Genomic DNA, 27876 nt, shown 5'->3' on the forward strand with positions numbered 1-27876 from the left:
ACAACCCTGAGTGAAATTAACAAGGAAGCCAGAAATAGCCCCGAATCCGCGTTCAGACCCTGGAGTGAACAGCTAAGTCTAAACTGTTCCTATGCAGGCAGCAGGCTACCTGGGGAGGCTTCTCCCTCAGCCAGTCCCCCTGCTCCCTGCTACAAGCTAGAGGGGAGCCCCTGCAGCCCCTGCTGAGTGCGGGGTTGGGGGAATGCGGAGCCTAGCTGCGTCGGCAGCCTGGCTGGAGGAGGAGGGAGGACATGAGAAAAATGTGCAGTGAGTTTTCAGGCTTATTCCAATAGTAAAGTTTTATTACAGACAGTACTGGTAGTAGGAATAGTAGCTTTATTTTCGATAGCTAAGTCACGCAATGGGAGGGATCCATGAAGTATGTAGGAGAGGTGGGTTGCTTGTTTTGGACTGTAGGGGTAAGAAATGTAACTTACTTCCACCCCTGACCGGCCCTTCTGCAGAGGCCCCGCCCCTTCCGGGGGGGGGGAGAGAGTGGGACCCGTACCGTAAGAGCTATTTTACTTTCACCCTTGCCTCTCCCACTTCTCTGCCCATTCCCCAGCACACACACCAGAATTGCTTTTATCCTTCTTGGCATTACCTCATGTGCTCGTAACCACTTGATTATTGATTCAGGAACCCAGACACAAAATGGGGAGCTCCCATCTCTTACCTTATCACCATGTCTTTCAATGATGAAAGGTTTGCTCCAAATCCACAGCCCTCTGTCGTTTTTGTGGTTCAGCTCTCCATGTAAAGCCCTGCAGCACATCATCGTCCCTTCCCATCCATGAGTCACCTTGTGATGTTCTGTGTAGAAAAATATCAGTGTCTCATGGACATTACATCAGCCATGTGCACATGTAGATATTACTAACCTCACAGGTTAATATCAAGAGTAGGTATTAATATTGTAATAAACCTGCTGGCTCATTGCTGGGTGCCTCCCATTCACACCAGCTGAGCTGGAGGGAGAAGACACAGCCAATGGAGAGCACTGTATTACCCAGTCCAGCATCCAGCCAGTAGAGGGATTGATAACCCCCAGAGAACTCATAAAGGTAGAAATTTCCTGTGATGAATGTGAGAGTGCTCAGTAATAAATATGGATCTGTATCCCCAACAATGTGGACTGGATTTCTGACACCTAAAGTTCAGCACCCACAGGGACACTCCTCGAAGAACCTTTTTCTCGAATGTTTTGCTCCAACTGTTAAATAAAAACACTCAGTTTTAAGGAGTCTGTTGGTCACTATATCACTAATCACCGGTTCCAAAAGAGGAAACACACGTGTCTGGAACCCAGTTGGAGCTGCAGGGTGGTTAGCAGTTGGTAAACGGGGTAGTGTGCCAACTCCTGGTCTGAGAGTGGAGGAATCAGGAGATTCCACTCTCAGACAGGTGTCAGGAAGAGGCCTGTCAGCTGAGGTGGGTGCTGTCAGAGAGATCAGAAAGGGAGAGACGTGCATCAAACCCCGCAAATGTGAGACATCTTGAGGTCAGAAGGGATCGAGTTTGTCAGAGAGCCCCAGCTCATGCACAGCTAGAGGATGTGTGGACGGAACCCCAACAAGGCATAGTTACTGTTATACCCTGCATGGGGCTGTCCCTATGGGCTAGTTTTAGGAAATGCTGGGATGATCTTTTCCGTATGTGTTACAGTCCCTGGCAGCCCTTGTAAAGCATCCTCTCTTCCTTGCACCCTGCGAGTGTTTATGGGAACCCACGAGGGCTGGAGCCTATAGAGCCCGTGCTGGGAGCACCTACAGCACTTGCCTCCCAGCTTGTGGGTAACAGAGCCTCTAACAGACCCCTAAAGAGACTGGTGCACCTCAGCCCTCACACCACCCACCTCAACCGGGTCGGTTACAGGATCTGAGGTCCAGACTCTGATACCCTTATCTTAGTACCTTAATCCATGAGCACTCCCATGTGGAGTAGATGCTAGTTGGCATAAGAAAGGGCATCAGAATCTGGCCCTAAAATCTTCACCAGGAAAAGTCAGGGGTGTTTAGACCTCTGGCAAGATGTTAATTGTCCTTCCCCTCACACCATATCTGCCTTTCCCTGTGGTGATGTAGGCCAAACTGCTTCTGAAACTAAAGAGAGTGTGGGCAAGCATCTGGGTTAAGGCTGGCAGGGGGTGGATGGGTGTGTTTACTGTAACAGTCCCTGCTGTCTGCGTTTTTGCTCACTAGGTAAGATTTTAATATTGTTTCCCACATTCCATCAGGTTTAACTTCTGCATTGGGATAGAGAGTAAGCCCCATATTTTAGACAGTGGGATTAAATTCATTTGATCATCGGATTACTAGGATAATTTACCAGCCAATGATCAGCAAAAGAAAAAAGTAATTATCATCCATAATTCTATTCCTCTGACAGTGCTAAAGATGGGACCCCCTTCACTTAATGAGACTCTATGTTAATGAAGCCTCTACTCTGAACTGGACAAGAGACACTTATTGTATAGTATGAAGGGAGTTTATACCCCTGTCCCCAATGGCCCTTAGCCAGGGACTCATCCCCAAAAGTAAAAGCCCCTTTAGGCCAATATAAAAACAGAATCTCCACTAGCGGTCAGACACTAGCCCTGCCTCCCTCCAGCCACTAGCAGCCAATCGGTTACACAAGGGATGAGCATGCAGTGCACGGCCTTAGCCAGAGTTAGGAGGCCTCACCAGGTTCTGGAGCCTGCGTAGCAGGTAGTTGAGCAGGAAGGATTTCCCTTTGCGCTCCTCCCCAAGAATGGAGATCACACAGACGGGGACATCCCTCAGATGTGGCTGTTCTAGGCAGAACTGTAAGGTTCCTTCATTCACCAGCATCTTCCCCTTCTCCAGCTGAATTAGCTGCCTTGGCTCACCACGGTCTCCTTCATTAAAGTTCTGCTTAAACAGAGAGAGAGAGAGAGAGAGAGACCGAGTGTTAGACATCAGACATCAGTGAGGGATGAGGTGACACTGTTTGGATAAAATGGGAGGTGACCCAAACCTTCACCCCAACCTGGGTTTGGATTAAACCTCTGCCTCTTTCTCTTCCAAGGTCTGTGTGTGCCTCTACCCTGGGGCTGGAGGCAGCAGTACCGGGTGGGACGTTGTTTTGTTTTATAGCCAGTGGGGTGAAAACCTGGAGGTGCTGGAAATCTCACATTAAACCTGTTCTCATGAGACTCCCTGGCCAAGAGACCTGAAATGAACCTCCCCCAAACTGTTTGCTTTCCACTAATACAGAGTCTTGTAACTGACCCCCCCTCCCCAGCCTGCACTCCGCAGGGGGTCCCTGTGCGTACTGTGGCACATGAGTCCCTGTTCGAGAGACAGGCACTGTGGGTGTGTCTAGCACCAGGCTGCCCAGCCCCAGCTCTCTGGTGGATTCCAGTTCAATAGTCATGTAAGAAAAGGAGGGTTCTTTACTCGCGCTGGCAGAAAGGTGACTACCCCGAGTACAAGGGCTTGAGCAGGGTCAGCACAGTTGTTCCTAGCTCAGCCCACAGGGGGCAGTACATTGCTGAGGGCACATGGGTCACTTTGCCCTGTGGGTTGTTAGAAGGAGACTGAGAGCAGCATGTGGGAGATGTTTGCATGTCCAGAGAAGGGAAGTCCCTCCTGTAAGCTCCAGAAAGGTCAGAACTAGATGTGCTATAGTATCTGTCCAGTCTCATACATGAAGGTGTAACACTGGCGCTTGTTGGGGGCTGGATGTTCCAGGGCATTGCTAATGAGCTGCAGAGCCAGTAGGTCGTAACTATGAATCCAGCTCAGCTCAGTGGAGATTAAAAGTTGTTCCCACCTAATGCATGTTTAGTGGCTGCTACATGGAAGGAGTTTGGGAGAGTCTCAGCTGCTGTTCCCAAGCCTCAACTCACCACCATCTCTGCATAAACTGGCAGATTCAGCAGAGAGGCCAAGAACTGCCTGGCCAAGGACACTGAACTGCCTGTGTGACACCTAGAGGAAGTTCCCTCCATATCAGGGCTGAACCATGCTGGCAGGGCAGTTCTTGAGGGAAGCTTGCCCTGCTGCTGCCCTGTAGATAGACAGAGGACTTCACACACCAGGGCTCTCATCCATTGCCTTTCACCAGCATCAAATCCAAACACATTTTTAAAGCCAGAGTTTCCTCCATAGGTAAATTATTTGTGAATATGCATTAATTAATTTACATTAAATGTCACACATGAAGCTGCACCAATATGGCAGCCATGCCTCTCCCACATAGCCGCATGACTCTTCCCCTGAGCCAGATCACCCTCTAGCAACCACTGCTTTCTCCAGTTCACTGCGTACCATGGAGCCCTCTCCTGGCCAGACGCCCAGCCAGGTCCCCGTCCCGCTCCCAGAATGACTTGCATCCCTTCCCTCTAGCTCATTATGCAGCTCCCCAGTGTGACAGATGGGAGACCTGGGAAGTGTGAGGAGTTCCAAAGAATATATTGTAATGTGCCAGAACAACTAGACTTTAGTGACTATAAGTGTTAAGTGGGTTGCCTGGGGAATTCCTGGGGAGCAATTAATGCAGATTCCAACCTCCCCCCCAGCCTTTTCAAGCTTTGCACCTGAGGAGAGGGCCATTGATTGGTGATTCCCTGGTAGAGGAGGCCGGACATCAAAGGCCCAAGCTGTATAAAGAGATAGCTGAACTGTCCCAGTTTTGTTCTTGTTCCTGATCTAAAATTTAACATTAACCTGTAACCAAGAGGGCAAACCCAGCTGTGGGGCTTGAAAGAGTGACACCTAACAGAGCTCTGTGTTGGAGTCGCGTTGACTTCTGGTAAACTTTGAGCATGCAAATAGGTTTCTTGGTTTTTATATGTTTTATCTGTAGTGCTTTTGCCCTAAGAATAAATGCAGTTTGCTTTGTGAAAGCTGGTTGGTAACTAGTATACACTCAGAAGTTAGGAAACCCCCTTGTGCATCCATCTTGTCCAATGAATGAGACATGGTTTCTGTGCAAAAAATAGTACATGATCATATCATTAAAGGCTGTATAATAATGCATACACAATCTGAGGTTGCACAGGCAACCCTATACCTGGGCATTTCCTAACTTTTGAGTGCTTGACTTTGCAATCAAAGCAATGTTCTTGATTTATCTTGTGGGTAATTTCCTATGGTTTTGTTTTAAAGGAAAACGGTAAAAGAAATCCCCCCCACCCCAACCAGGCATCATTAGCAAGGTGTGAGCCAAGAGCCGTCATCAGGGCAGCACAGACTGCCACCACTTGGGGTACAGCACTAACTACATTAGCTGGCAGCAGTAGAAGTCTGTTATGTCAGAGCGGGGGAATGGATGCTGGATCCAGGCGTTGGGTCTACGGGTGATTGTAGGGAACCTGTCCCAGCTCTTTCCATCCTTGCAGAAGGTGAGGGAGCTCCTACCCCATGTGATGCCCCCAGGAGTCAGGGAATGGGCTGCTGGGGCCACATGTGCAGTGTCTGGGGGTGGTTGGTGAGTGCCAGGCCTTCCTTCCTTCCTTTCGCACCCTCCCTTGAGATTTGGGGAAGCTCTTGCCCATTATGGTGCCTGCAGAGGAGTGTGGGGGCCACTGTGCGATGTGCTCCATCCAGGGAGGATGAGAAAAGCTCAGGTCAACTTTCTCCCCTTTGCCACTCCCCTATATCTGCTGCAGCAGCTCCCTGGTGTTCCAAGTACAGCCTGGGCTCCTGCTCTTGCTTTGGCAGAGGTAGAGCCCAGCCTCCGAATAGTCAGTGACTGTGGCACAAATTCCCCGAGAAAGGCAAGTGGGGGGAAGGAAAATGGTGAATTCTAAAAGTCAGACCTGAGCAGAATTTCATGGGAGAAACAAAAGGCAAGAGGGTATTTCCCTTGCTGAATATCAGAGCCTGCTGCAAACAATGGAAGGGTGAGAGCTTGTTAAAAAAAAGTCATAAAATCCTTTATAATAGAAAGTGTTAGATGTAATTAGAGGGGTTGCTACAAGCACCCCCTTTTAATGTAAAGCCTGTAATTACAAAAAGCATTTTTATGCCTGCAGATGGCATCCTGGAGAAAGCCATTAGTGAGTTAGGGGCCACATCCTTCTCAATATGGGTACTAGAGGAGGTGTTCCCACCTCCCAGGATATGTCCAGAAGAGGCTAGGAACAGAAGGGCAGGAGGACACTTCCCCTTGAGATGGTGAGAGGGAAGGACTGGGAAAGAGAAAGAGGCCATAGGTCACATCCCCTTTGTCATGGGCAGTCCCTGAGTGAGGACAGGTCCACCAGATCCAGAAGCAATGAGGAGTAGTTAGGGAACAGCCCACAGCTCCTTCAGCAAAGACAGCTCAAGGCTGAGATTGTAAACCCCTTGGGGCAGGGGCTGTCTTTTTGTTCTGTGTCTGTACAGCACCTAGCACAATGGGGCTGTTAGGTACTACTGCATACAAATAATAATTATAAACAGCAGTGGTAAAGAATCATAGAAGGAGTTGCTTTCCCCTTATACTGAACAAAGAACCATTAAAACAAAATACAAACATAGAAGTGTAGGACTGGAAGGGACCTTGAGAAGTCATCTAGTCATTCCCTTCATAGAATATCAGGGTTGGAAGGGACCTCAGGAGGTCATCGAGTCCAACCTCCTGCTCAAAGCAGGACCAATCCCCAATTTTTGCCCCAGATCCCTAAACGGCCCCCTCAAGGATTGAACTCACAACCCTGGGTTTAGGAGGCCAATGCTCAAACCTGAGCTATCCTTCCCCCGCACCCATGCAGAGAGGCAGGATCAAGTAAACCTAGACCAGCGGTGGGCAAACTTTTTGGCCTGAGGGCCACATCGGGGTTCCGAAACTGTATGGAGGGCCGGGTAGTGAAGGCTGTGCCTCCCCAAACAGCCTGGCCCCCACCCCCTATCCACCCCCTCCCACTTCCCACCCCCAACTGCCCCCCTCAGAACTCCTGACCCATCCAACCCCCCCCACTCCTTGTCCCCTGACCGCCCCCTCCCAGGATCCCCCGCCCCTAACCGCCCCCTGGGGGCCCCACCCCCTATCCTGAGCTGTCCAGTCATAGAATCATACAATATCAGGGTTGGAAGGGACCGCAGGAGGTCATCTAGTCCACCCCCTATCCAACCCCCCTGCTCCCTGTCCCCTGACTGCCCCGACCCCTATCCACATATCCGGCCCCTGACAGGCTCCCTGGGACTCCCATGCATATCCAACCCGCCCTGCTCCCTGATCGCCCCCCCCCCAGAACCTCTGCCCCATCCAACCGTCCCCTGCTTCCTGTCCCCTGACTGCCCCCGTGACCCCCTGCCCAATATCCAACCCCCTGCTCAAAGCAGGACCAATTCCAACTAAATCATCCCAGCCAGGGCTTTGTCAAACCTGACCTCAAAAACCTCCAGGAAAGGAGCTTCCACCACCTCCCTAGGTAACCCATTCCAGTGCTTCACCACCCTCCTAGTGAAAAAGTTTTTCCTAATAACCAACCTAAACCTCCCCCACTGCAACTTGAGACCATTACTCCTTGTTCTGTCATCTGCTACCACTGAGAACAGTCGAGATCCATCCTCTTTGGAACCCCCTTTCAGGTAGTTGAAAGCAGCTATCAAATCCCCCCTCATTCTTCTCTTCTGCAGACTAAACAATCCCAGTTCCCTCAGCCTCTCCTCATAAATCATGTGCTCCAGCCCCCTAATCATTTTTGTTGCCCTCCACTGGACTCTTTCCAGTTTTTCTACATCCTTCTTGTAGTGTGGGGCCCAAAACTGGACACAGTACTCCAGATGAGGCCTCACCAATGTCGAATAGAGGGGAACGATCACTTCCCTCGATCCTCTGGGAATGCCCCTACTTATACCGCCCAAAGTACCATTAGCCTTCTTGGCAACAAGGTCACACTGTTGACTCATATCCAGCTTTTCGTCCACTGTAACCCCTAGGTCCTTTTCTGCAGAACCGCTGCCTAGCTATTCGGTCCCTAGTCTGTAGCGGTGCATGGAATTCTTCCTTCTTAAGTGCAGGACTCTGCACTTGTCCTTGTTGAACCTCATCAGATTTCTTTTGGCCCACTCCTCTAACTTGTCTAGGTCCCTTTGTAACCTATCCCTACCCTCCAGCGTATCTATCACTCCTCCCAGTTTAGTGTCATCTGCAAACTTGCTGAGGGTGCAGTCCATGCCATCGTCCATATCATTAATGACGATATTGAACAAAACTGGCCCCAGGACCGACCCTTGGGGCACTCCGCTTGATACCGGCTGCCAACTAGACATGGAGCCATTGATCACTACCCGTTGAGCCTGATGATCTAGCCAGCTTTCTATCCACCTTATAGTCCCTTCATCCAGTCCATACTTCTTTAACTTGCTGGCAAGAATACTGTGGGAGACCATATCAAAAGCTTTGCTAAAGTCAAGGAATAACACGTCCTCTGCTTTCCCCTCATCCAGAGAGCCAGTTATCTCATCATAGAAGGCAATTAGGTTAGTCAGGCATGACTTGCCCTTGGTGAATCCATGCTGACTGTTCCTGATCACTTTCCTCTCCTCTAAGTGCTTCAGAATTGATTCCTTGGGGACCTGCTCTATGATTTTTCCAGGGACTGAGGTGAGACTGACAGGCCTGTAGTTCCCCGGATCCTCCTTCTAACTTTAAAGATGGGCACTACATTAGCCTTTTTCCAGTCATCCGGAACCTCCACTGATCACCATGAGTTTTCAAAGATAATGGCCAATGGCTCTGCAATCACATCTGCCGACTCCTTTAGCACCCTCCGATGCAGCGCATCCAGCCCCATGCACTTGTGCTCGTCCAGCTTTTCTTAATTGTCCTGAACCACTTCTATCTCCACAGAGGGCTGGTCGCCTTCTCCCCATGCTGTGCTGCCCAGTGCAGTAGTCTGGGAGCTGACCTTGTTCGTGAAGACAGAGGCAAAAAAAGCATTGAGTACATTAGCTTTTTCCACATCCTCTGTCACTAGGTTGCGTCCCCCATTCAGTAAGGGGCCCACACTTTCCTTGACTTTCTTCTTGTTGCTAATATACCTGAAGAAACCCTCCTTGTTACTCTTAACATCTCTTGCTAGCTGCAACTCCAAGTGTGATTTGGCCTTCCTGATTTCACTCCTGCATGCCTGAGCAATATTTTTATACTCCTCCCTGGTCATTTGTCCAATCTTCCACTTCTTGTAAGCTTCTTTTTTGTGTTTAAGATCAGCAAGGATTTCACTGTTAAGCCAAGCTGGTCGCCTGCCATATTTACTACTCTTTCTACACATCAGGATGGTCTGTTCCTGCAACCTCAATAAGGATTCTTTAAAATACAGCCAGCTCTCCTGGACTCCTTTCCCCCTAAATGTAGCTACCCTCGAGTCAGAGACTTCAGTGTTGCCAGAGGGGAATCTAGTTAATTTTGTCAGCCCTGGCCTCCTGCAGGAACACGAAGAGTTTATTAAATAGTCCAAGGGAAATGGTAACCTGTGCTGGGTTGGAGAGGCACTGGAGCACAGATTTCCCTAGTCAGGAGGGATGTGATTAAGGAGGGTGATATAATCTCAGGGGAGGAGGTAAAACTCCTGGCCTTTGGCAAATTTAGAACCCCAGTTCCTTTACCCTGCATTGAATTAGAAGGGAAGGTTTAGGGGGTACCTTAAATGTTGGGATTCTTAGAAATTTACTAGCTGATGTATTGGTGTGAAATGCCATAATATCACTGCCCACAGGTGTGGATATTGTGACCCACGGCAAGAGGGAATATGTCCCAAAGTTTCCAGAGGTAAATGCAGAGTAGGGAGAGGAGCTGAGAGGGGAGAAAATAGGGATGTGTCTGCAGGGGAGGGGGATGAGGAGTCGCTTCTCTTACCTATCAGAGCTCTCAGTGGAAGCAAAAGCCCAATGGAGTTTGCTGCAGAGGAAAGTGTGACCCCTCACTGGAAAGCAGAAGGGAGGCCAGCCACAGTAATGCCCCAGAGAGAGAGAACAGGGGGATGCTTTTTATAGATGAGGGAAGGATTTACAGGGGATCCCCAGTTGGGAAAAGCAGAAGTCCTGGGGAGTCCTACAAACAGTTGATTGTGCCCTCACTGCAGCATGCAGAGTTAATGTTACTAGCCCACGACCGTCCTTTTGCTGGTCACCTGGGAAAAATTTTCATTGGCTCAATATGCGAAACGAAGGAAAAGACGACTGCAGGACATGTGACCTGTGTCAAAAGGAGAAAAAGCCTGTAGGTCTCCACAAATCTTCTTCGCCTCCTTTACTGGTAATCACATTTTTAGGGTTGCTCTACATATCACAGGTCAACTCAGAGAGGCAAAAGATTTATATTTGTGGGGAAGGATTTTGCCACCAGGTATCCAGAGGCAATTTCTCTGTCTAATGTGGAAACTGAAGCAGTTCCTGAGGTGCTGTTCTCCATGTTCAGCAGGGTAGACTTTCCAAATGAGATCTTCCCAGAATAGGGTTGAATTTCATGTCCCAGCTATTGAGTCATTATGCAGGATGTGTGGGGTAAAACAGCTCAAATCTGTCCCATACCTCCCTGAAACCAGTGGTGTAGCTGAGATGACCAATGGGACACTAAAATCAATGCTGAGAACGTATGCAACCAAGAAATCAAGTGCCTGGGATGTTATGTTACCCTTACTGTTATTTGCTTACTGGGTGGAGCCCCAAGAGTCCACAGGGTTTACCCCCACTTGACCTCCTGCAGGGGAGAAAGGTCAGAGGTCCCTGGATCTCATCAGGGATTCCTTGGAGGGTGGCACGGAAGCAGAGGGGGAATCAGCTAGGGCAGTGTTTCTTCATGCGTTCAAGGTATGCATGCATTCTAGAATCTAGACTTAATTAACAAGCTCCTCTCCTGTCTAATAAGGAATTGCTCGCCCCAAATCATTCCAATGCTTTTCAGCCAGGCAATCTGTGACCTTCTTTCATGAGACAAACATGCTGTCACTTTATTCCTTGGTAAAGGATCCAGGGTGTCCCTGGGCACCCCTGGGTCTATCCGAACAATCCTATGGCTTTATGCATAAACAGGACACCCCCCTCCTGACTGATTCTTCCTGTAGATTTCCAGTCTTGTAGATTTTAAAATTTCTTCATCAGCAATTGGCTCAGAATGCTAACAGGCACTCTGGGTGAGGTACACAATGCAACATACACAAAGAACCAGGCAGGGAGAGAGGTGTCTGTTACCTCTTACCTGGGAGGTACAGTGCTGAGGATTGTTACCTCTGGCTACCTGCCTGAATCCCAAATCCTTAAGAACATAATTTTCAGAATAGATACATAACTCCCTAAATATTCTCTGTACATACATTTTGCAGTGATCATGAGGGCTAATGGACGACTGGCTCTCAGTAGAGACCTCACATGCCACCCTTTGGGATTATGCACAGATCTGATCCAGAGGATCCCTGTAAAACCCTCTGCACCCCCTGTGCCCTCTGCCGTTTGGCACTAAAAGGTCCCTGGGTCACAGCTCACCCCCTACATTGATCCACATGAGTCAGCTCAGACCCTCTGGCCTTTAGAGTGTGTCTGCCACTCCCTTTTCCTGGCCCTTAATACGGACTATTTCTGTGTGATAGTCTTGAAGCTCTCGACTGCAACATGGCAGTCTGGAGTTGGGAGCTTTTGTTCTGGAGAGTGGTCTGTTAGAACCCTGAATTTTTGGCTGAACAGGGAAGGCCTTAGCTGCCGGACTGCCCACACAATCACATAACAGTCTTTTTCTAAGACAGAGTAATTTTATTCACTGGGTGTCAGTTTTTTATTTTAAAAAGCAACAGGATGTTTCCTATTGCTTTCACCGGCTTGCGTTAGCAAGGCCCCTAGACCTGTGTTACCGGCATCAGTGAACAGTGCATGCATCGGATGAAGTGGGTTTTAGCCCAGGAAAGTTTATGCCCAAATAAATTTGTTAGTCTCCAAGGTGCCACAAGTACTCCTCGTTCTTCATACTTAGGGCATTGTTTCTTCATGTGTCCAAGGGATGTGAGTAAGAAACACCATTTTGGGCCATCCCTTTGGCCTGGGGTCTGATAATTAGTGTTACCAGGAGGTGACTGGTACTGGGCTGCTGGGTGCTTAGTCCCCTTCTCCTCTTTCCAAGGAACAAACCGGGGACCCCTTTCCATGCCAGGCTTTTCCCCTTCCCTTTCGGACCAGCGCACTATAAATGGTCTCTCTTGCATGTATCAGTCAGTGGCATTGGCTGCTTTTCCACAGTTTGTTGGACAAGTCCAAGAGTGGACTTATCAAGTTTTTTGAGGTTTCTAAACTTTAGGTGCGATGCCTCTGCAATAATTTGAAACCTTTTAAACACAGGTCCCTTAGACCAGGTGTCTCTGTCTACCAGAAGCAAAGGACCACACCATCTCCTCTAAGTCAGCCTGGCTTTGCTCTCTGCGAACAGTGAGTGGCTGCCAACTAATCCTTTTTACACAGAGAAGGGGAAACAGGCATTGACAGGATGAAAACAAGATGTATTATATATATAAAAGAAATATCCTGATTCCTTCCCCGCTCCCTCCAGCTTCCCTCCCCCCACCACATCTGTTCCCTGGTATCCCTCCTCCCCTCCCTCCAGTCCCCACCCCCACACTCCACCCTTTGCAGTTTCTGCAGGGGGTGGCTAAGGGTTGAGGTGCTGCAGAGGGGCATTTGGGGTGGGGGAGTAGTGCTAATGGGGGGGAAATTTCATAAGCTCCTGCTCCCATCAGTAACTGCCCAGGGTCGCTGAGTAGAGCAGCCGAGGGACCTGTCCCCACCCTTCCCCAGCAGCCAGAGCAGCCTCCCCTTGCAGCCAGGTCAGAGTCCAGCTCCCCTAGAGGATGGGGGCACCATGTGCCCCTCCCCTCTGCACATTCAGCCAGCTGGGCTGGGGGACATGAATGTGACTCCAATCCTGAGCCCTCTGCGCCTGCTGCTCCCATTAACCTGAGCGGTTGCTTTGCTGCTGCGGCTGTTTGGGGAGGGAGTTAAACTGTGTGTTGGGAGGAGACAAATACCCCTCTGTGTCCGTGACAGGCCTGTGAGGGTCCCTGTGCCCGTCACTGAGCCCGACCCTCCTCGGCCCCAGGGGAAGAGGGGACAGTGGGAGATTGGGGAGGAGAGGCAGAGGGAATAATCCCCTTTCCATGTCCCACAAATCACCCACCCCAGAGATATATCCCCCCTAACTCCTCAATGCCCTGTAGGTCCCTTGTGGGGGTGGGGGGCATGTGTGATGACTGTGGGAATTTATGAACTATCTGTATCAAGCCTCTTGGCACTGAAAATTCATTTTCTCCCTAGGCCACGGGAGATCAGGGCTAGGTATTCAAGACATAGCACCACTAGAACTGTCTGGGCTGGAATCTACCCGTATCGATGGAGGATCTGGAAAAGGCAATGGGAGTGGTCAGTGACTGGACATCAACCCTTAGAGCAAGTGACTTACCTGACGTCTCTTCTGTTGAGGCTGTGGAGGAGAATAAAGAGAGACGGTGTCAGGTGTTGGTGTGGAGATGAGCAGGATGCACAGACAGGCAGGGCACTGGGACCGGGAGACACAGGGGACAGAGGCAGCAGGGATGGAGGGCAGGGCAGCGGGGGACAATGAACCCTGGCTGCCCCCTGCCTCTCTCACACTAACCCAGGGACTTTCAGATTTTGTGCTTCAGGAGATAATCGATTGTTACCTGTTTTGGAAAAGGCTGCCTGCTGGCCCTGCACATTCTGAGTGGGAGCCTTGTGCCCTGATGGGGTAGAAAAACTCTCCCACAGGTGTCAGGCTTGGCTGGACTCACTGCAGGGAGCGCAGAGGGAGACAGGGATCGCTGGTGCCGAAGGCCCAGTTTCAGAGTTGTGGCGGCCTGGGCCTGCCCCTGTGGAACTGTGTGAGTCCTTGGGGACCTGGACACTGATGGGGTCACTCCCAAGGGTCTGGCTAAAGGCCAGGCCTAGACCAGACACTGTGAATACGGGACAGGGTGTTGGAGGCTGAAGGGGGCTGGGCTCTGGTGTGGCCAGGGGGCGAAGGGCCGATAAGAGCTGCTGACAAGGTTAGTTCCAGGCAAGCTCTGCCCAGGGTCTCTGCAGGGCTGTGAGCATCACTGAACAAAGGGGGATGATTCAGCAGACACCCAGCTAGGTCCCTGCCCCATTAAAGCAAGCGGCGAGGAGGGGCTTGGCCACTGATTGTTGTGTTATGTTGTGAAGGCCAGTAGTATAACGGGGTTCAAAAGGGAGCTAGGTAGATTCGTGGAAGATAGGCCCATCAATGGTTATTAGCCAGGATGGGCAGGGATGGTGTCCCGAGCCGCAGTTTGCCAGAAGCTGGGATTGGGTGACAGGACATGGATCACTTGATGATAACCTGTCTGTTCATTGCCTTTGGGGCACCTGCCATTGGCCACTGTCAGAGGACAGGATACTGGGCTTGATGGACCTTTGGTCTCACCCAGTATGGCCGTTTTTATTTTCTTATATTCTTATTGATCAGGCCCTAGGTGGAAGCAGGAGATCAGCAAGGCAGCCTGGGACAGAGTCTGGGGAGCAGCTGGGAGACAAAAGGCAGAGCCAGCCCTGGGGATCAGTAGGGGAGGGGATCCTGGCTGCTCCGGGGAAGGGTCAGTGGGAGGGTTATAGGGGAGACCCCCTCTGGTGGGGTGATGAGTAAGAGAGACAGGAGGTAGAGAGGGGAGCCAGCCTGGGGCTGGACGCAATGAGCAGGGCCCCAGCCTGTACCTGGACTCTCCTCATTTTGCCTGCGCATCCCCCCGCTTACGACACAATCCCAGCCCAGGTCCAGCTACGTACCAGCGGTTGGGGACCTTCATATAGTTACCGCCCTACCAAATTCACGGCCATGAAAAACGCATCACGGACTGTGAAATCTGGTCTCCCTCCGTGAAATTTGGTCTTTTGTGTGGTTTTACCCTGTACTACACAGATTTCACAGGGAGACCGGCGTTTCTCAAATTGGGGGTCGCAAGGTTATTTTAGGGGGATTGCGGTTTTGCCACCCTCACTTCTGCGCTTTTGCCTTCAGAGCTGGGCGGCCAGAGCGCGGCGGCTGCTGACTGAGGGCCCGGCTCTGCAGGCAGCGGCGCAGACGGAAGGGCGGCAACACCAGACCAGGCCACCCTGACTTCTGGGCTGCTGCTGGGGGTGGCTCTGCCTTCAGAGCTGGGATCCCGGCCGGCAGCCGCCGCTCTCCACTCGACCAGCTCTGAAGGCAGGGCCGCCACCAGCAGCAGCGCTGAGGGAAGGGTGGCAATACCACAAGCCCCACCACAACCCCTTCTGGGGTCAGGAACCCTGATAATTACAACACCAGGAAATTTCAGATTGAAATGTCTGACATTATGACATTTACGATTTGTAAAACCCTAGGACCATGAAAGTGACAAAAATGGATGGTGAATTTGGTAGGGCCCTACATATAGTGGTTCTCCCTACAAGGCAAAAGAAGGGACACAAGACACAATTGTACCCACAGTAACAACTGCAACAGCAGCTTCCAAACCACCCCCTGCCTCTATTCATTGCACCCCTTCTCCCCAGCCTCCGCATCCATCCTCCCTCCATTCCTTCCACCTTGTCCCGCTGCACCCTCCCATTCCGTTATCCCTCCTGCCCCCTCCATGATGCCTCCTCTCCCTCTATTTCTTCAGACCTAACTCATGCCCCCTCCCATCCTTCTATTTGCTCTGCCCCCAATACATCTCTCTTCCCTCTCTGTAGCCTCTCTCCACCCTCTAGTCCATTCTCCCCGTCACTTCCCTCTGTTCCCTCGTGTCACCTCCCATCCCTCTACGGCCTCATCTATCTACCCCTTAACCTTCCCCTCCCCCTATTCCCTCCTCCTGAGCCACATGTCCCTCCCATTCCTATCTTACCCCCTCACTCCCCCTCTGCTACTTCCCCATGCTCTATTCCCTCTGCCCTCTCCCCAGGGCCCCTCCCTTACCTCTATTCCCTCCTTCCCAGTGCTTAATTTGTGCCAGGGCTTGTCAGGGATAAGCCCCAGCTCCTCTGGGCTTGGCAGTTCATAGCCCCTATACTGCTGGGCTTCCTGCATTAGTTATGAATGTAAGAACATTTCTTGAGCCCCAGCACCTAATTGCTTGAGCCCAGGCACCTCTTTCATTACAAATTAAGCACTTCTCCTGCCACTCACGTGTCCCTCGCATCACTATATTCCCTCTTTCCCCAACCCCAGCACACTCCCCTGCCTTTATTCCCTGCTCCCCGTGCCCCTTCTTGTCCCTCTATTCCCTCCCGCCCCTGTCTTCCTCCTCCCTTCCCTCCTCACCCTTCCCATCTTCTCTCCCCTCCCTCTGCTCCCTCTATTCCAGGGGTACGCAAACTGAGGGTCGGATCCCCTCAGGGAATTGTGAGGTTATTACATAGGGGGTCGTGAGTTGTCAGTCGCCACCCCAAACCCCACTTTTCCTCCTGCATTTATAATGGTGTTAAACACATTTTTATATATTTTTCATTTATAAGGGGCGTCGCACTCAGAGGCTTGCTACGTGAAAGTGGTCACCAGTGCAAAAGTTTGAGACCCACTGCTCTATTCCCTGGTCCCCTCCCTAGGATTCCTCCTGTCCTTCTGTTTCTGCTTTCCTTGTGCCCCAACCCTTCCCTGTATTCCCCTGTCCACCTGCTCCTGCCTCCTTCCCTCCCTCTATTCCCTCCTGCCCCTCCGTGTGCAAACACTGATAGCATTAAAATACAACAAGCACATCTCCCTTCACCCTTCCCCAGCCTGTCTTGTGGGCACCAAGTCCAAGGTGGGGTGGGGGTGCTGGAAGGTGGAGGGGCTGGGCTCTGGCAAGGCAGGGGAAAGCACCACGGGCACAGGGTCATTCTGAGACTCTGACACTGTGTTTAGTACCAGGGGAGTCAGCTCCCACGAGGCTCCCTGCAGCCCAGGGCTTCTCCAGCTGGGAGTCACGACCCCCAGTCCTGCCATGGTGATCAGTGGGAAAGGGGTCCTGGCTGGTTGGTCTGGGGAAGGGTCGGTGGGACAGTTACAGGGGCGATCCTGTCTACTGCGGTGGTGAGTAGGAACAGAGACAGGAGGGTAGATAAGGGAGCCAGCCTGGGGCTGGAGGCAGTGAGCAGGGCCCCAGTGTGTACCCGGCCCCTCCTAATTCTGCCTTCGCATCCCCCCACGAATGACACAATCCCAGCCCAGGCCCAGATACGTACACAGAACTGCCTCCTCACCTCCTACAAGGAAAAAGAAGGGACACAGGACACAGTTATGTGCACAGTAACAACACAGCAGCCTCTGGATCACCCCCTGGCTCTATTCTTTGCACCCCTTATCCCCAGCCTCCCCATCGCCCCTCCCTCTATCCGCTCTTCCCCAAATAACTTCCCTGCTCTCTATTGCTCCCCCTCCCCATGCCCCCCACCTGTATTCCCTCCTCCCCCTCCATGCTTCCTCCTCTCCTTCTGTTTCCTCTTCCCTTTCTCTGTGTCCTCTCCCTTCCCTGTATTCCCTCTTCTACGTGCCCTTTCCCCCTCCCGTCCCTCTATCCCCTCCTCCCCTCCCTCTGTAAACATTGAAAGCATTAAAATCCAACAGGTGCATCTCTCTTCACCCCTCCCCAGCCTGCAGGTCCATGGTGGGGTGGGGCTGCTGGAGGGGCCTGGTTTCTGGCAGGGCAGGGGAAGCACAGCGGGTGAAGGTTCGTTCAGCGACGCTGACACTGTGTTTAGTACCAGGGTGTCAGCTCCCACCAGTCTCACTGCAGCCCAGGGCTTCTCCAGCTGGGGGTGACAACGACCCGCAGTCCTGCCACGGTGATCAGTGGGAGCGGGGTCCCGGCTGGCTGCTCTGGGGAAGGGTCAATGGGATGGTTACAGGGGAGATCCCCTCTGCTGGGGTGATGAACTGGGACAGAGAGACAGGAAGGTAGATAGGGGAGGCAGCCTGGGGCTGGAGGCAGTGAGCAGGGCCCCAGTGTGTACCCGGCCCCTCCTAATTCTGCCTTCGCATCCCCCGACTAATGACACAATCCCAGCCCAGGCCCAGATACGTACCTGTGCGCGCCAAAACTCCTTCTACAAGGAAAAAGAAGGGACACAGGACACAGTTATGCGCACAGTAACAACACAGCAGCCTCTGGATCACCCCCTGGCTCTATTCTTTGCACCCCTTATCCCCAGCCTCCCCATCGCCCCTCCCTCTATCCGCTCTTCCCCAAATAACTTCCCCACTCTCTATTGCTCCCCCTCCCCGTGCCCCACACCTGTATTCCCTCCTCCCCCTCCATGCTTCCTCCTCTCCTTCTGTTTCCTCTTCCCTTTCTCTGTGTCCCCTCCCTTCCCTGTATTCCCTCTTCTACGTGCCCTTTCCCCCTCCCGTCCCTCTATCTCCTCCTCCCCGTCCCTCTGCAAACATTGACAGCATTAAAATCCAACAAGTGTGTCTCTCTTCACCCCTCCCCAGCCTGTCCTGCAGGTGGCAGGTCATAAGAACATAAGAACGGCCATACTGGGTGAGACCAAAGGTCCATCAAGCCCAGTATCCTGTCCTCTGACAGTGGCCAATGGCAGGTGTCCCAAAGGCAATGAACAGACAGGTTACCATCAAGTGATCCATCCGCTGTCACCCAATCCCAGCTTCTGGTAAACAGAGGCTAGGGACACCATTCCTGCCCATCCTGCTAATAGCCATTGATGGACCTATCTTCCATGAATCTATCTAGCTCCCTTTTGAATCCCATTGTAGTATTGGCCTTCACAACACCCCTGGCAAGGAGTTCCAGAGGTTGACAGTGCATTGCGTGAAACAAATACTTTCTTGTGTTTGTTTTAAACCTGCTACCTATTAATTTCATTTGGTGGCCCCTTGTTCTTGTATTGTGAGAAGGAGTAAATAACACTTCCTTATTTACTTTCTCTATACCGCTCATGATTTGATAGACGTCGATCATATCCCCCCTTAGTCGCCTCTTTTCCAAGCTGAAAAGTCCCAGTCTTATTAATCTCTCCTCATACGGAAGCCGTTTTATACCCCGATCATTTGTGTTGCCCTTTTCTGAAGCTTTTCCAATTCCAATATATCTTTTTTGAGAAGGGGCGACCACATCTGTACGCAGTATTCAAGGTGTGGGTGTACCATGGATGTATATAGAGGCAATATGATATTTTCTGTCTTATTATCTATCGCTTTCTTGATGATTCCCAACGTTCTGTTCCAGAGTAACAGCCGTGTTAGTCTGTATTCGTAAAAGAAAAGGAGTACTTGTGGCACCTTAGAGACTAACCAATTTACTTGAGCATAAGCTTTCGTGAGTATCCGATGAAGTGAGCTGTAGCTCACGAAAGCTTATGCTCAAATAAATTGGTTAGTCTCTAAGGTGCCACAAGTACTCCTTTTCTTTTAACGTTCTGTTCGCTTTTTTAACTGCTGCTGCACATTGAGTGGATGATTTCAGAGAACTATCCACAATGACTCCAAGATCTCTTTCTTGGGTGGTAACAGCTAATTTAGACCCCATCATTGTATATGTAGAGTTAGGATTATGCTTTCCAATGTGCATTACTTTGCATTTATTAACATTAAATTTCATCTGCCATTTTGTTGCCCAGTCACCCAGTTTTGTGAGATCCTTTTGTAGCTCTTCGCAGTCTGCCTGGGACTAAACTCTTGAGTAGTTTTGTATCATCTGCAAATTTTGCCACCTCCCTGTTTACCCCTTTTCCCAGATCATTTATGAATATGTTAAATAGGACTGGGCCCAGTACAGATCCCTGGGGGACACCACTATTTACCTCCCTCCATTCTGAAAACTGACTATTTATTCCTACCCTTTGTTTCCGATCTTTTAACAAGTTACCAATCCATAAGAGAACCTTCCCTCTTATCCCATGACTGCTTATTTTGCTTAAGAGCCTTTGGTGAGGGACCATGTCAAAGAGTTTCTGAAAATCTAAATACGCTGTATCCACTGGATAGCCTTTGTCCGCATGCTTGTTGTCCCCCTCAAAGAATTCTAGTAGATTGGTGAGGCATGATTTCCCTTTACAAAACCATGTTGAGTATTTCCCAACAAATTATGTTCATCTATGTGTCTGACAATTTTGTTCTTTACGATAGTTTCAACCAATTTGCCCAATACTGAAGTGAGGTCCATTGAGGGCAAGCAAGTTCCCCAGGAGCCCGGCACTGAAGAGCAGCAAGCTGGGCAGTGCCCACTGGCCGCCCTCGATGGCGCAGCTGATCCAGCATCAGAAGCCATCAGCTTCCATGTGAGGCTGCAGGGAGAGCCTGGCTCAGCGTGTGGACCTCAGGGGAGGAGGGATGGCGAGAGCGGGAGCATGGTTCTGCCTTAGTGCTGCCTGGAGGGCATGGAGAGGGCTCCATGGAGGTGTGGCAGCTCTGCATGGGATCGCCCACTCCCCACCTGGCTGGGCAGAGGCTCCCGCCCCAGGCCTGCCCACACTCACCCACATTCTGGCAGCCCAGGCCTGCCAGCTAATGGCACTCGGCCGGCATCCCCGATCACATCGCCCACCCCTAGGGCCGGCCCTGATTGTTATGATCTGAGCAGGAATTGCTGAAGAGAGCACTGTCATCTACGTGAGCTCTAGCAAAGTCCTGGGACCCCACTAACAACTGGCTAACAAGCCTCTGTAATGTGGCTCCTGCATTAATTAACTCAAACGACAACTTCAAATTCATAAAGTCCCGAATCAGTTATGAAGGTGGATTTTTTTCTGTGCTTCCCTTTCTAAGGGGATTTTCCAATATCCCTTTGTGTGAGGGAAACCCGCAGTCGGACCAGGGCTGCTCACTCAGCTGCCATGACTCACCCTCCAACACTGACCCAGTCCTCAGGTATTTCACTGACCCCGCCTGAGCTACAAGTTAGTCTGTGCAACAGCATCACCCGGCGACAAACCCTCCTGCTGCCTCGCAATGTTGCCGCCTTGTTCCAGCCCACTCCAGCCTTGTCCGTGCCCTACTCTGGCCTTGCTCCAGCCCTGCTACTGACCCGCTCCATCCCTGCATCTGCCTCCTGACCCCCAGAACCCTGGAATGACTCCAGCCCGGTTTTGACTTTTGGCCTGCAGCTGGACTCTGACTACGCTACTGATTTGGCTTCTCCATGGATTCTGACCTCAGTTCTGACCCACAGTTTGTCCCCAGACCCCCGTTTCAGCTCTGCTCTCAGCCCGATCCCGACTACCACTCCAACCACCAGGCCTGACTGCCTGGAACCAGAGCCTGACACTTTGTTCAATCCAAGGTGCTTAGAAACTTTGCCCTGGCTAAAGAGTCTAGCACATCATCAATTCTAGGCACAGGGTATGTATCCAGAGCCGTGACAGTGTTAAGTTTTCTGTAACCAACACAAATCCTTATGGCTCCATCTTTCTTGGGATCCATAACAACTGGAGAAGCCCAGGGACAATTTGACTCTTTAATCCCATGTGCAGCACGCTTGCCATCTCCTTTTGAACTTGCTGCTGCATTTCATCCGTTGCCTGGTGTGCTCTGCTGGGTGCAGCTTGTGATCCCCCAGTGTAAAGCTTGGGGACCATCTTGTGAGTCAGGCCGGGGATGCCAGACCATACCTGCCAGTGACTTTGCAGCAGAGCCATAACCTCTGTCTTTTCAGTTCAGGTGAACTCTTCACACACCTCAGTGCTCCCTGGTGAGATATCACTATGGGATTCAGGCATCAGATCAGTAAGAGGGGCTGTCTTACAGTCCTCTGCACAGCATAGCATCTTGATCCTGGCATCACTATTGTGATACACTTTTAACCTGTTTATAACAGCGTGACCCCTCTCCACCGCCGCAGAAGGCCCCTCCCATCAGTTCTGCATGTTGTACTTTTCCCCATGGAGTAACACTAGGAGCAGATCATCTGCATCAAATGATCGCTCACAAGGACAGCAGAACCCCATTTATCTGATTTAATTGGGACTGGGCCAGAGGGGATCATCAAAATTACTGATAATCCGGAGAATGGGAAAGTGCGAGGCTGCAGCGTCGTCTCGTGGCCACAGGAGAGATTGCCCACTTCTGCACCTGTGTGCGCTGGTTGTCTGGTTAACACTGGTCCTGCCAAACTGAAGTTTCCACTTCATGCATCTGACGAAGTGGGTTCCAGCCCACGAAAGCTAATGCCCAAATAAATTTGTTAGTCTTTAAGGTACCACAGGACTCCTCGTGGTTCTTATCCCAGGCACTGGATTTCTTGGTTGCATATGCACTCAGCCTAGATTTTACGGTCCCACTGAACCACTCAACTAAATCATTCGTTTCTGGGTGGTAGGGGCAGATTTGAGCTGTTTTACCCCACACGTCCTCCATAATTACTCAATAGCTGGGACATGAAATTTGACCCCTGTTCTGATCAGTCTCATTTGGAAAGCCCACCCTGCTGAACATGGAGAAGAGCGCCTTAGAAACGCTTTCAATTTCCACGTTAGACTGAGCAATTGCTTCTGGACACCTGGTGGCACAATCCACCCCCACCACTACAAATCTCCTTCCTCTCTGAGTTGACCTGGGAAAGGGCCCCGTGATATCTAGAGTGACCCTGAAAATGCTGCTTTGATCACCAGGAAAGGATGCAAAGGAGACTTGTGGAGACCTAGAGGCTTTTTCGGCTTTGCACACAGGTCACACGTCCTGCAGAATTCCTTTCCTTCATTTTGCATATTGGGCCGATAGAAACTTTTCTTTAGCCTGTCATTGACTCTCTATTCCCAGGTGACCAGCAAAAGGACAATCGTGGTAGTAACATTAACTCTGCATGCTGCTGTGAGGGCACAACCAACTGTTTGTAGGACTCCCCAGGACTTCTGCTTTTCCCAACTGGGGATCCCCTGTAAATCCTTCCCTCATCTATAAAAAGCCTCCCCTGGTTCTCTCTCTCTCTGGGGCATTACTGTGGCTGGCCTCCCTTCTGCTTTCCAGTGAGGGGTCACACTTTCCTCTGCAGCAAACTCCATTGGGCTTTTGCTTCCACTGAGAGCTCTCATAGGTAAGGGAAGCGACTCCTCATCCCCCTCCCCTGGAGACACATCCCTATTTTCTCCCCTCTCAGCTGCTTCTCCCTACTCTGCATTTATCTCTGGGAACTTTGGGACATATTCCCTCTTGCCATGGGTCACAATATCCACACCTGTGGGCAGTGATATTATGGCATTTCACACCAATACATCAGCTAGTAAATTTCTAAGAATCCCAATATTTAAGGTACCCCCTAAACCTTCCCTTCTAATTCAATGTCGAGTAAAGGAACCGTGGTTCTAAATTTGCCAAAGGCCAGGAGTGTTACCTCCTCCCCTGGGATTACATCACCCTCCTTAATCACATCCCTCTTGACTAAGGAAATCCGTGCTCCAGGGCCTCTTCACCCCAGCACAGGTTACCATTTACCTTGGCCTGTTTAATAAACACCACTTACCTTGGCCTGTTTAATCAACTCTTTGTGTTCCTGCAGAAGGTCAGAGCTGACAAAATTAACTAGATCCCCCTCTGGCTACATTGACTGGATGGATCAGGGATTTTATTTGGACTCACCATACTTAGGGCATTGTTTCTTCATGCGTTCAAGGGACGCGGATAAGAAACACTAGTTTGGGACGTCCCTTTGGCCTGGGGTGTGAGAATGAGGGTTACTAGGAGGTGACTGGTACTGGACTGGTAGGAGCTTATTCCCCCCTCCTTTTTTCCAGGAACAAATTGGGGGCCCCCTTTCACGCCAGGCTTTTGCCCTTCCCTTTCGGACCGGCACACTCTAAATGGTCTCGTTGGCCTGTATCAGTCAGCAGCAGCGTCTGCCTTCTCCATAGTTACTGGGATTTTCCCACACCGATGCCCTCACCTCATCAGAGCAGACATCAGAGAACTGCTTCTGAGCAATTGGATCAACCAACTGATCGTAAGTTTCTGCCCCTTTCCTTTTGATCCATTTTCTCAAAAATAATCCCCCATTTTATGAACAGATTCCCTGTGACTTATTAAGTTTTTTGAGGTTTCTAAACTTTAGGTGAGATGCCTCTGCAATAATTTGAAACCTTTTAAACACAGGTCCCTTAGACCAGGTGTCTCTGTCTACCAGAAGCAAAGGACCACACCATCTCCTCTAATGCAGCCTGGCTTCGCTGTCTGCGAACAGTGAGAGATGAAGGCCTTTTTGGAAGAGGGCAATTCTTTCTGAGATTCTATGCTTCTCTCACGACAGAGGTTCAGTTATAAAAATCATTGCAAAAAATGCAACAGATTAATCCTAGAAACAGTATGAGGTCACCTGAACAGGCAGGGCAGAACGAAGGAGACATGGGGATGGAGTGAGGGGAAAATTGTATCTCTCGATATTGAAATAAGAGTTCTCCCACTATTCCAGCCTAATTTTCCAACCCTGCTTTGGATATTATGTTAAACATCGTATATAATTAAAGACAAAAATACTAGTTAACCATATAATTATTGAGGACACTGCAATTCCTGAATCCCCTCTTACCCTGCTGCATCCCTGGCCAACGGAAGCTGTGGAGTCGGCACTCAGGGCAGGGGCACAGACCCCCTGTTTCCCATTCCCAGGGACTGCAAGGATGTGCCCGCAGCTTCTGGTAGTGGTGCGGGGCCAGGGCAGGTAGGCAGCCTGCCTTAGCCCCGCTGCGCTGCAGGACTTTTAGCATCTAAAATCTCCCAGTTTGGCTTCAGAGTAACAGCCATGTTAGTCTGTATTCGCAAAAAGAAAAGGAGTACTTGTGGCACCTTAGAGACTAACCAATTTATTTGAGCATAAGCTTTTGTGAGCTACAGCTCACTTCATCGGATGCTTCAGATGCTTCAGTAGCCTCCGGGAGATAGAGCCTGATTCCAGGAGACCCAGCAGCCCCTACAAGTGGCACCAGCCTCTTCCTAGTCGGGAGCTGAGATACACCTGAGCCCCTCCTCACCCCGAGGCCACACACTCTACTCCTCCTCTTCCCCAAAGGCCCAGCTCCCTGACCCCGGAAGGCGCAGCTGGGCCATGGTAAGGGCCGCTCAGGAAGCTCAGGCTGCTGTGGGAAGCCCTGGACCCTGCACCTGCCCTGGGTGGCGTGCCCTGGGCGGCAGAGGCAGGGACATGGGCTGGGGGCTGCTCTCAGGCCCCCCGGCCCCCCACCCAGGGCAGGTGGAGGGTCTGGGGCACCTCACAGCAGCCCCAGCTTCCTGGGCAGCTCTAACCAAAGCCTAGCTCTGACTTCTGTCCTGGCCTGGGGCCCTGGGGGGAAAAGGAGGAGTGGGGCCACTGTTCTGGTGCTGGTGCCCCACCCCACACTTCTACACAGGGGCCAGGGCTCCTGCCGGGGAACCCAAATTGGCCAGGGCCTTGGGCCCGGGCCCTGTGGACCCGTGCATGAATCCACCACGGTCCCGATCAAATTAACCTCCCTTCCCTTCTCCCCGACCCTGCCCCTCCCCTCCCATTATTCCCTCCTCTCCATCCTGGCTTCCCCATCCCTCCTCCTATCACCTCCTCCCCCCTCCTATGCTCCCTCCCCGCCTCTATCCTCTTCTCCCACTCCCTGTGCAAACACTGATTAAAAGCCAACAAGGGCATCTCCCTTCACCCCTCCCCAGTCTGTCTTGTGGGCACCAAGTCCTTGGTGGGGTGGGGGTGCTGGAAGGAGGAGGGGGCTGGGCTCTGGCAAGGCAGGGGAAAGCACTGCGAGGAAAGGGTCTGTCTATCACAAAAGCAGGCTTGCCCGGGTGGGAAGCTAGACCGGAACGTCCAAGGCGACGGCCAGTGACTCCATGTCAAGGCTGTTACAGCGCCTGAGGAGTTCACACTTGTGACTTGGTTGGTGAAATGTAAGGATCGAGCTCACAACCAGTTAGGTACCTGCCCTGCTTCTTGACAGCCTGCTCTGAGGCTAGCATGACAAACCGCATGACAAGCTCTTTCCTCAAGTGGTGCTTTCATGGGAGGCGGGGGGGAGGCCTGGGCTACTGGGACCAGGGGATGGGTTGGGAAGGGGAGGGCAGCCCAGCCCAGCCGTTTCTGCCTCCCCCTGCCCCCCCTCGCCGCCGCACACAGAGCGGCTCCGGCAGCTCCCAGGCCTTCCCTGCGCAGCGTGTGGTGCTGCTGCTGCTTTGGCGCGGGCAGGGCCCCGTGTGGGGGATTTTGGCCCTGCCGACATTTCCCTGAGGGACACCGGGGAGAGACGGGGGAGGGTGATTCTGGACACCTCGCAGCTCAGCTGTATCTGAAGGGAATTCCACAGGGCAGAGGAAAGGGGCCTTCGTTAGTTCAGGGCAGGGCCACTGTTGAATATCCCAGGCTGTTGCAAACTGAGGTGTGAGAGCGTCTGACAGGAAAGGTCCCAGGATCCTTTATAAGTAAGTTGTGTGCGTGTGTCTCTCACATTTAGAGCCATTGGAAAGGTTAGAAGAAAAAAAGGGTTTTTTTCAGAAGAAAATAGGCTTTTTACACTAACTAACTAATTACGCTAATTAACTAACGACTGAAAAATTATTATGTTTTTTTAAAGATTTAGTAACAGAATATGATTGTAGAGAAAATAAAGTGGGAGGGGGCAGGGGGGTTAAACAAGAACAAAGCGAGAGAGGCAGTAGAACAGCTGAGAAAACAAAAGCTTTCAGCCTGTTACGGAAAGAGAGAGAATAAACTCGGAGCGGCTGCAGAGAAAGTTTTACAACACCTGGAAAGGAAGGAGGAAAGGAAGCAAGAGGGTGTCTTGCTGTCCTATTCATGCACTTGTACATATTAATGGAAAGGAAAAGGTCGTGGCGGATGCACTGTCCAAGCAAGAGCGTCGTGAGCCGAGTAAAAAGGGAAAGGACATGTCTTCTTCTGCCCCAGGTGTGGCCAGGACAGAAACAGGCTGCAAAGTGTCATAATGAAGAAAATCCTTCCTTCGTGCAGTGGTTCCCAGCCATGGCTCACCTGGAGCTCCCGGGGCTCTTCCCCCCGCCCCCGGCTGGCAGCTGCGGGAGGGAAGGGGAGGGGCAGAGGAGCCGACCCATTGCTCACACAGGCAGGGATGGGGGGAAAAAGGGAGATTGGGCTCTGATTGGTTGCTCCACCCCCAGAGGAGGAGGGGCAGTGAGGCAGATAGCCAATCAGAAGGTGACTTTCCTCACCTTGCTCTCACATGTACCTTTTCTAAAAATTCTGCAGCACACCTGTTCGGGCCTGACGGCACACCAGGGTGACATGGCACACGAGTTGGGAAACGCTGCCTTAGTGTGTGAAAAGTGAACGACCAGTTCGGAGGAGTTGAGGAACTGCCAAAATGAACCAGACAGAGACACTGGATTAATCTAAACTAGGGCTGTCAAACCCTTAAAAAAATTAATTGTGATTAATCATGATATTAAAAAATGTAGTCGCGATTAATCACAGTTTTAATCACATTGTTAAACAATAATAGAATACCGTTTATTTAAATATTTTTGGATGTTGGCGGGAAGTGTGTGTGTGTTGGGGGAGTGTGTGTGACAGAGTGTGTATGAGAGACTGTGAGTGGGAGAGAGACTGTGTGTGGGGGAGTGTGTGATGGGGGAGAGACTGTTTCTGTGTTGGGGGAGTGTGACAGAGCCAGTATGTGTGATGGGGAGTGTGAGAGAGGGACTGTGTGTGCGTTGGGGACTGTGTGAGACAGTGTGTTTGTTGGGGGAGTGAGGGTGTCAGCGAACTGTCTCTGAGCAGAGCACTCACCAGCCTGAACGCTTGTTCAGACAGTAGCAGCTGCTGGCAGCTCCCATCCCGGACCCAGAGGTAGCTGCACAGACAGGCTCCCCCTGTTCCCCGAGCCCAGCTCAGCGGTGACCCGGTACATGGGAGGGGCTGAAGCCGGGAACAGCAGGGCTGAATTCCAGAGCCCCGAGTCCGGTGCTCCCCCGGGGGCAGAAGCCCTGAGCCCATGGGCAGAGTTGGGG

The 27876-nt window shown here is 51.3% G+C and overlaps 2 protein-coding genes across 2 annotated transcripts in view; both read right to left on the minus strand.

Annotated features, from left to right (window-relative positions):
• Window positions 1-778, minus strand: part of LOC114018353 (ninein) — a 107798-nt gene extending 107020 nt beyond the window's left edge. The window contains exon 1 of the mRNA XM_043548404.1: window positions 677-778. Within this exon, the coding sequence (XP_043404339.1) occupies window positions 677-778 (102 nt within the window). The remainder of the gene's footprint in view (window positions 1-676) is intronic.
• Window positions 779-2660: 1882 nt separating this feature from the next.
• LOC119566266 overlaps window positions 2661-27876 on the minus strand; it is a 1129280-nt gene continuing 1104064 nt past the window's right edge. Inside the window, exons 15-19 of the mRNA XM_043548405.1 lie at window positions 17997-18017; window positions 17676-17790; window positions 17175-17177; window positions 13396-13416; window positions 2661-2894 (exon numbers count right to left, since the gene is read on the minus strand). Coding sequence (XP_043404340.1) covers window positions 2661-2894; window positions 13396-13416; window positions 17175-17177; window positions 17676-17790; window positions 17997-18017 — 394 coding nt within the window. The remainder of the gene's footprint in view (window positions 2895-13395; window positions 13417-17174; window positions 17178-17675; window positions 17791-17996; window positions 18018-27876) is intronic.

This window comes from Chelonia mydas, chromosome 6 (assembly GCF_015237465.2).
Source record: "Chelonia mydas isolate rCheMyd1 chromosome 6, rCheMyd1.pri.v2, whole genome shotgun sequence".
NCBI classification, from domain to species: Eukaryota; Metazoa; Chordata; order Testudines; family Cheloniidae; genus Chelonia; species Chelonia mydas.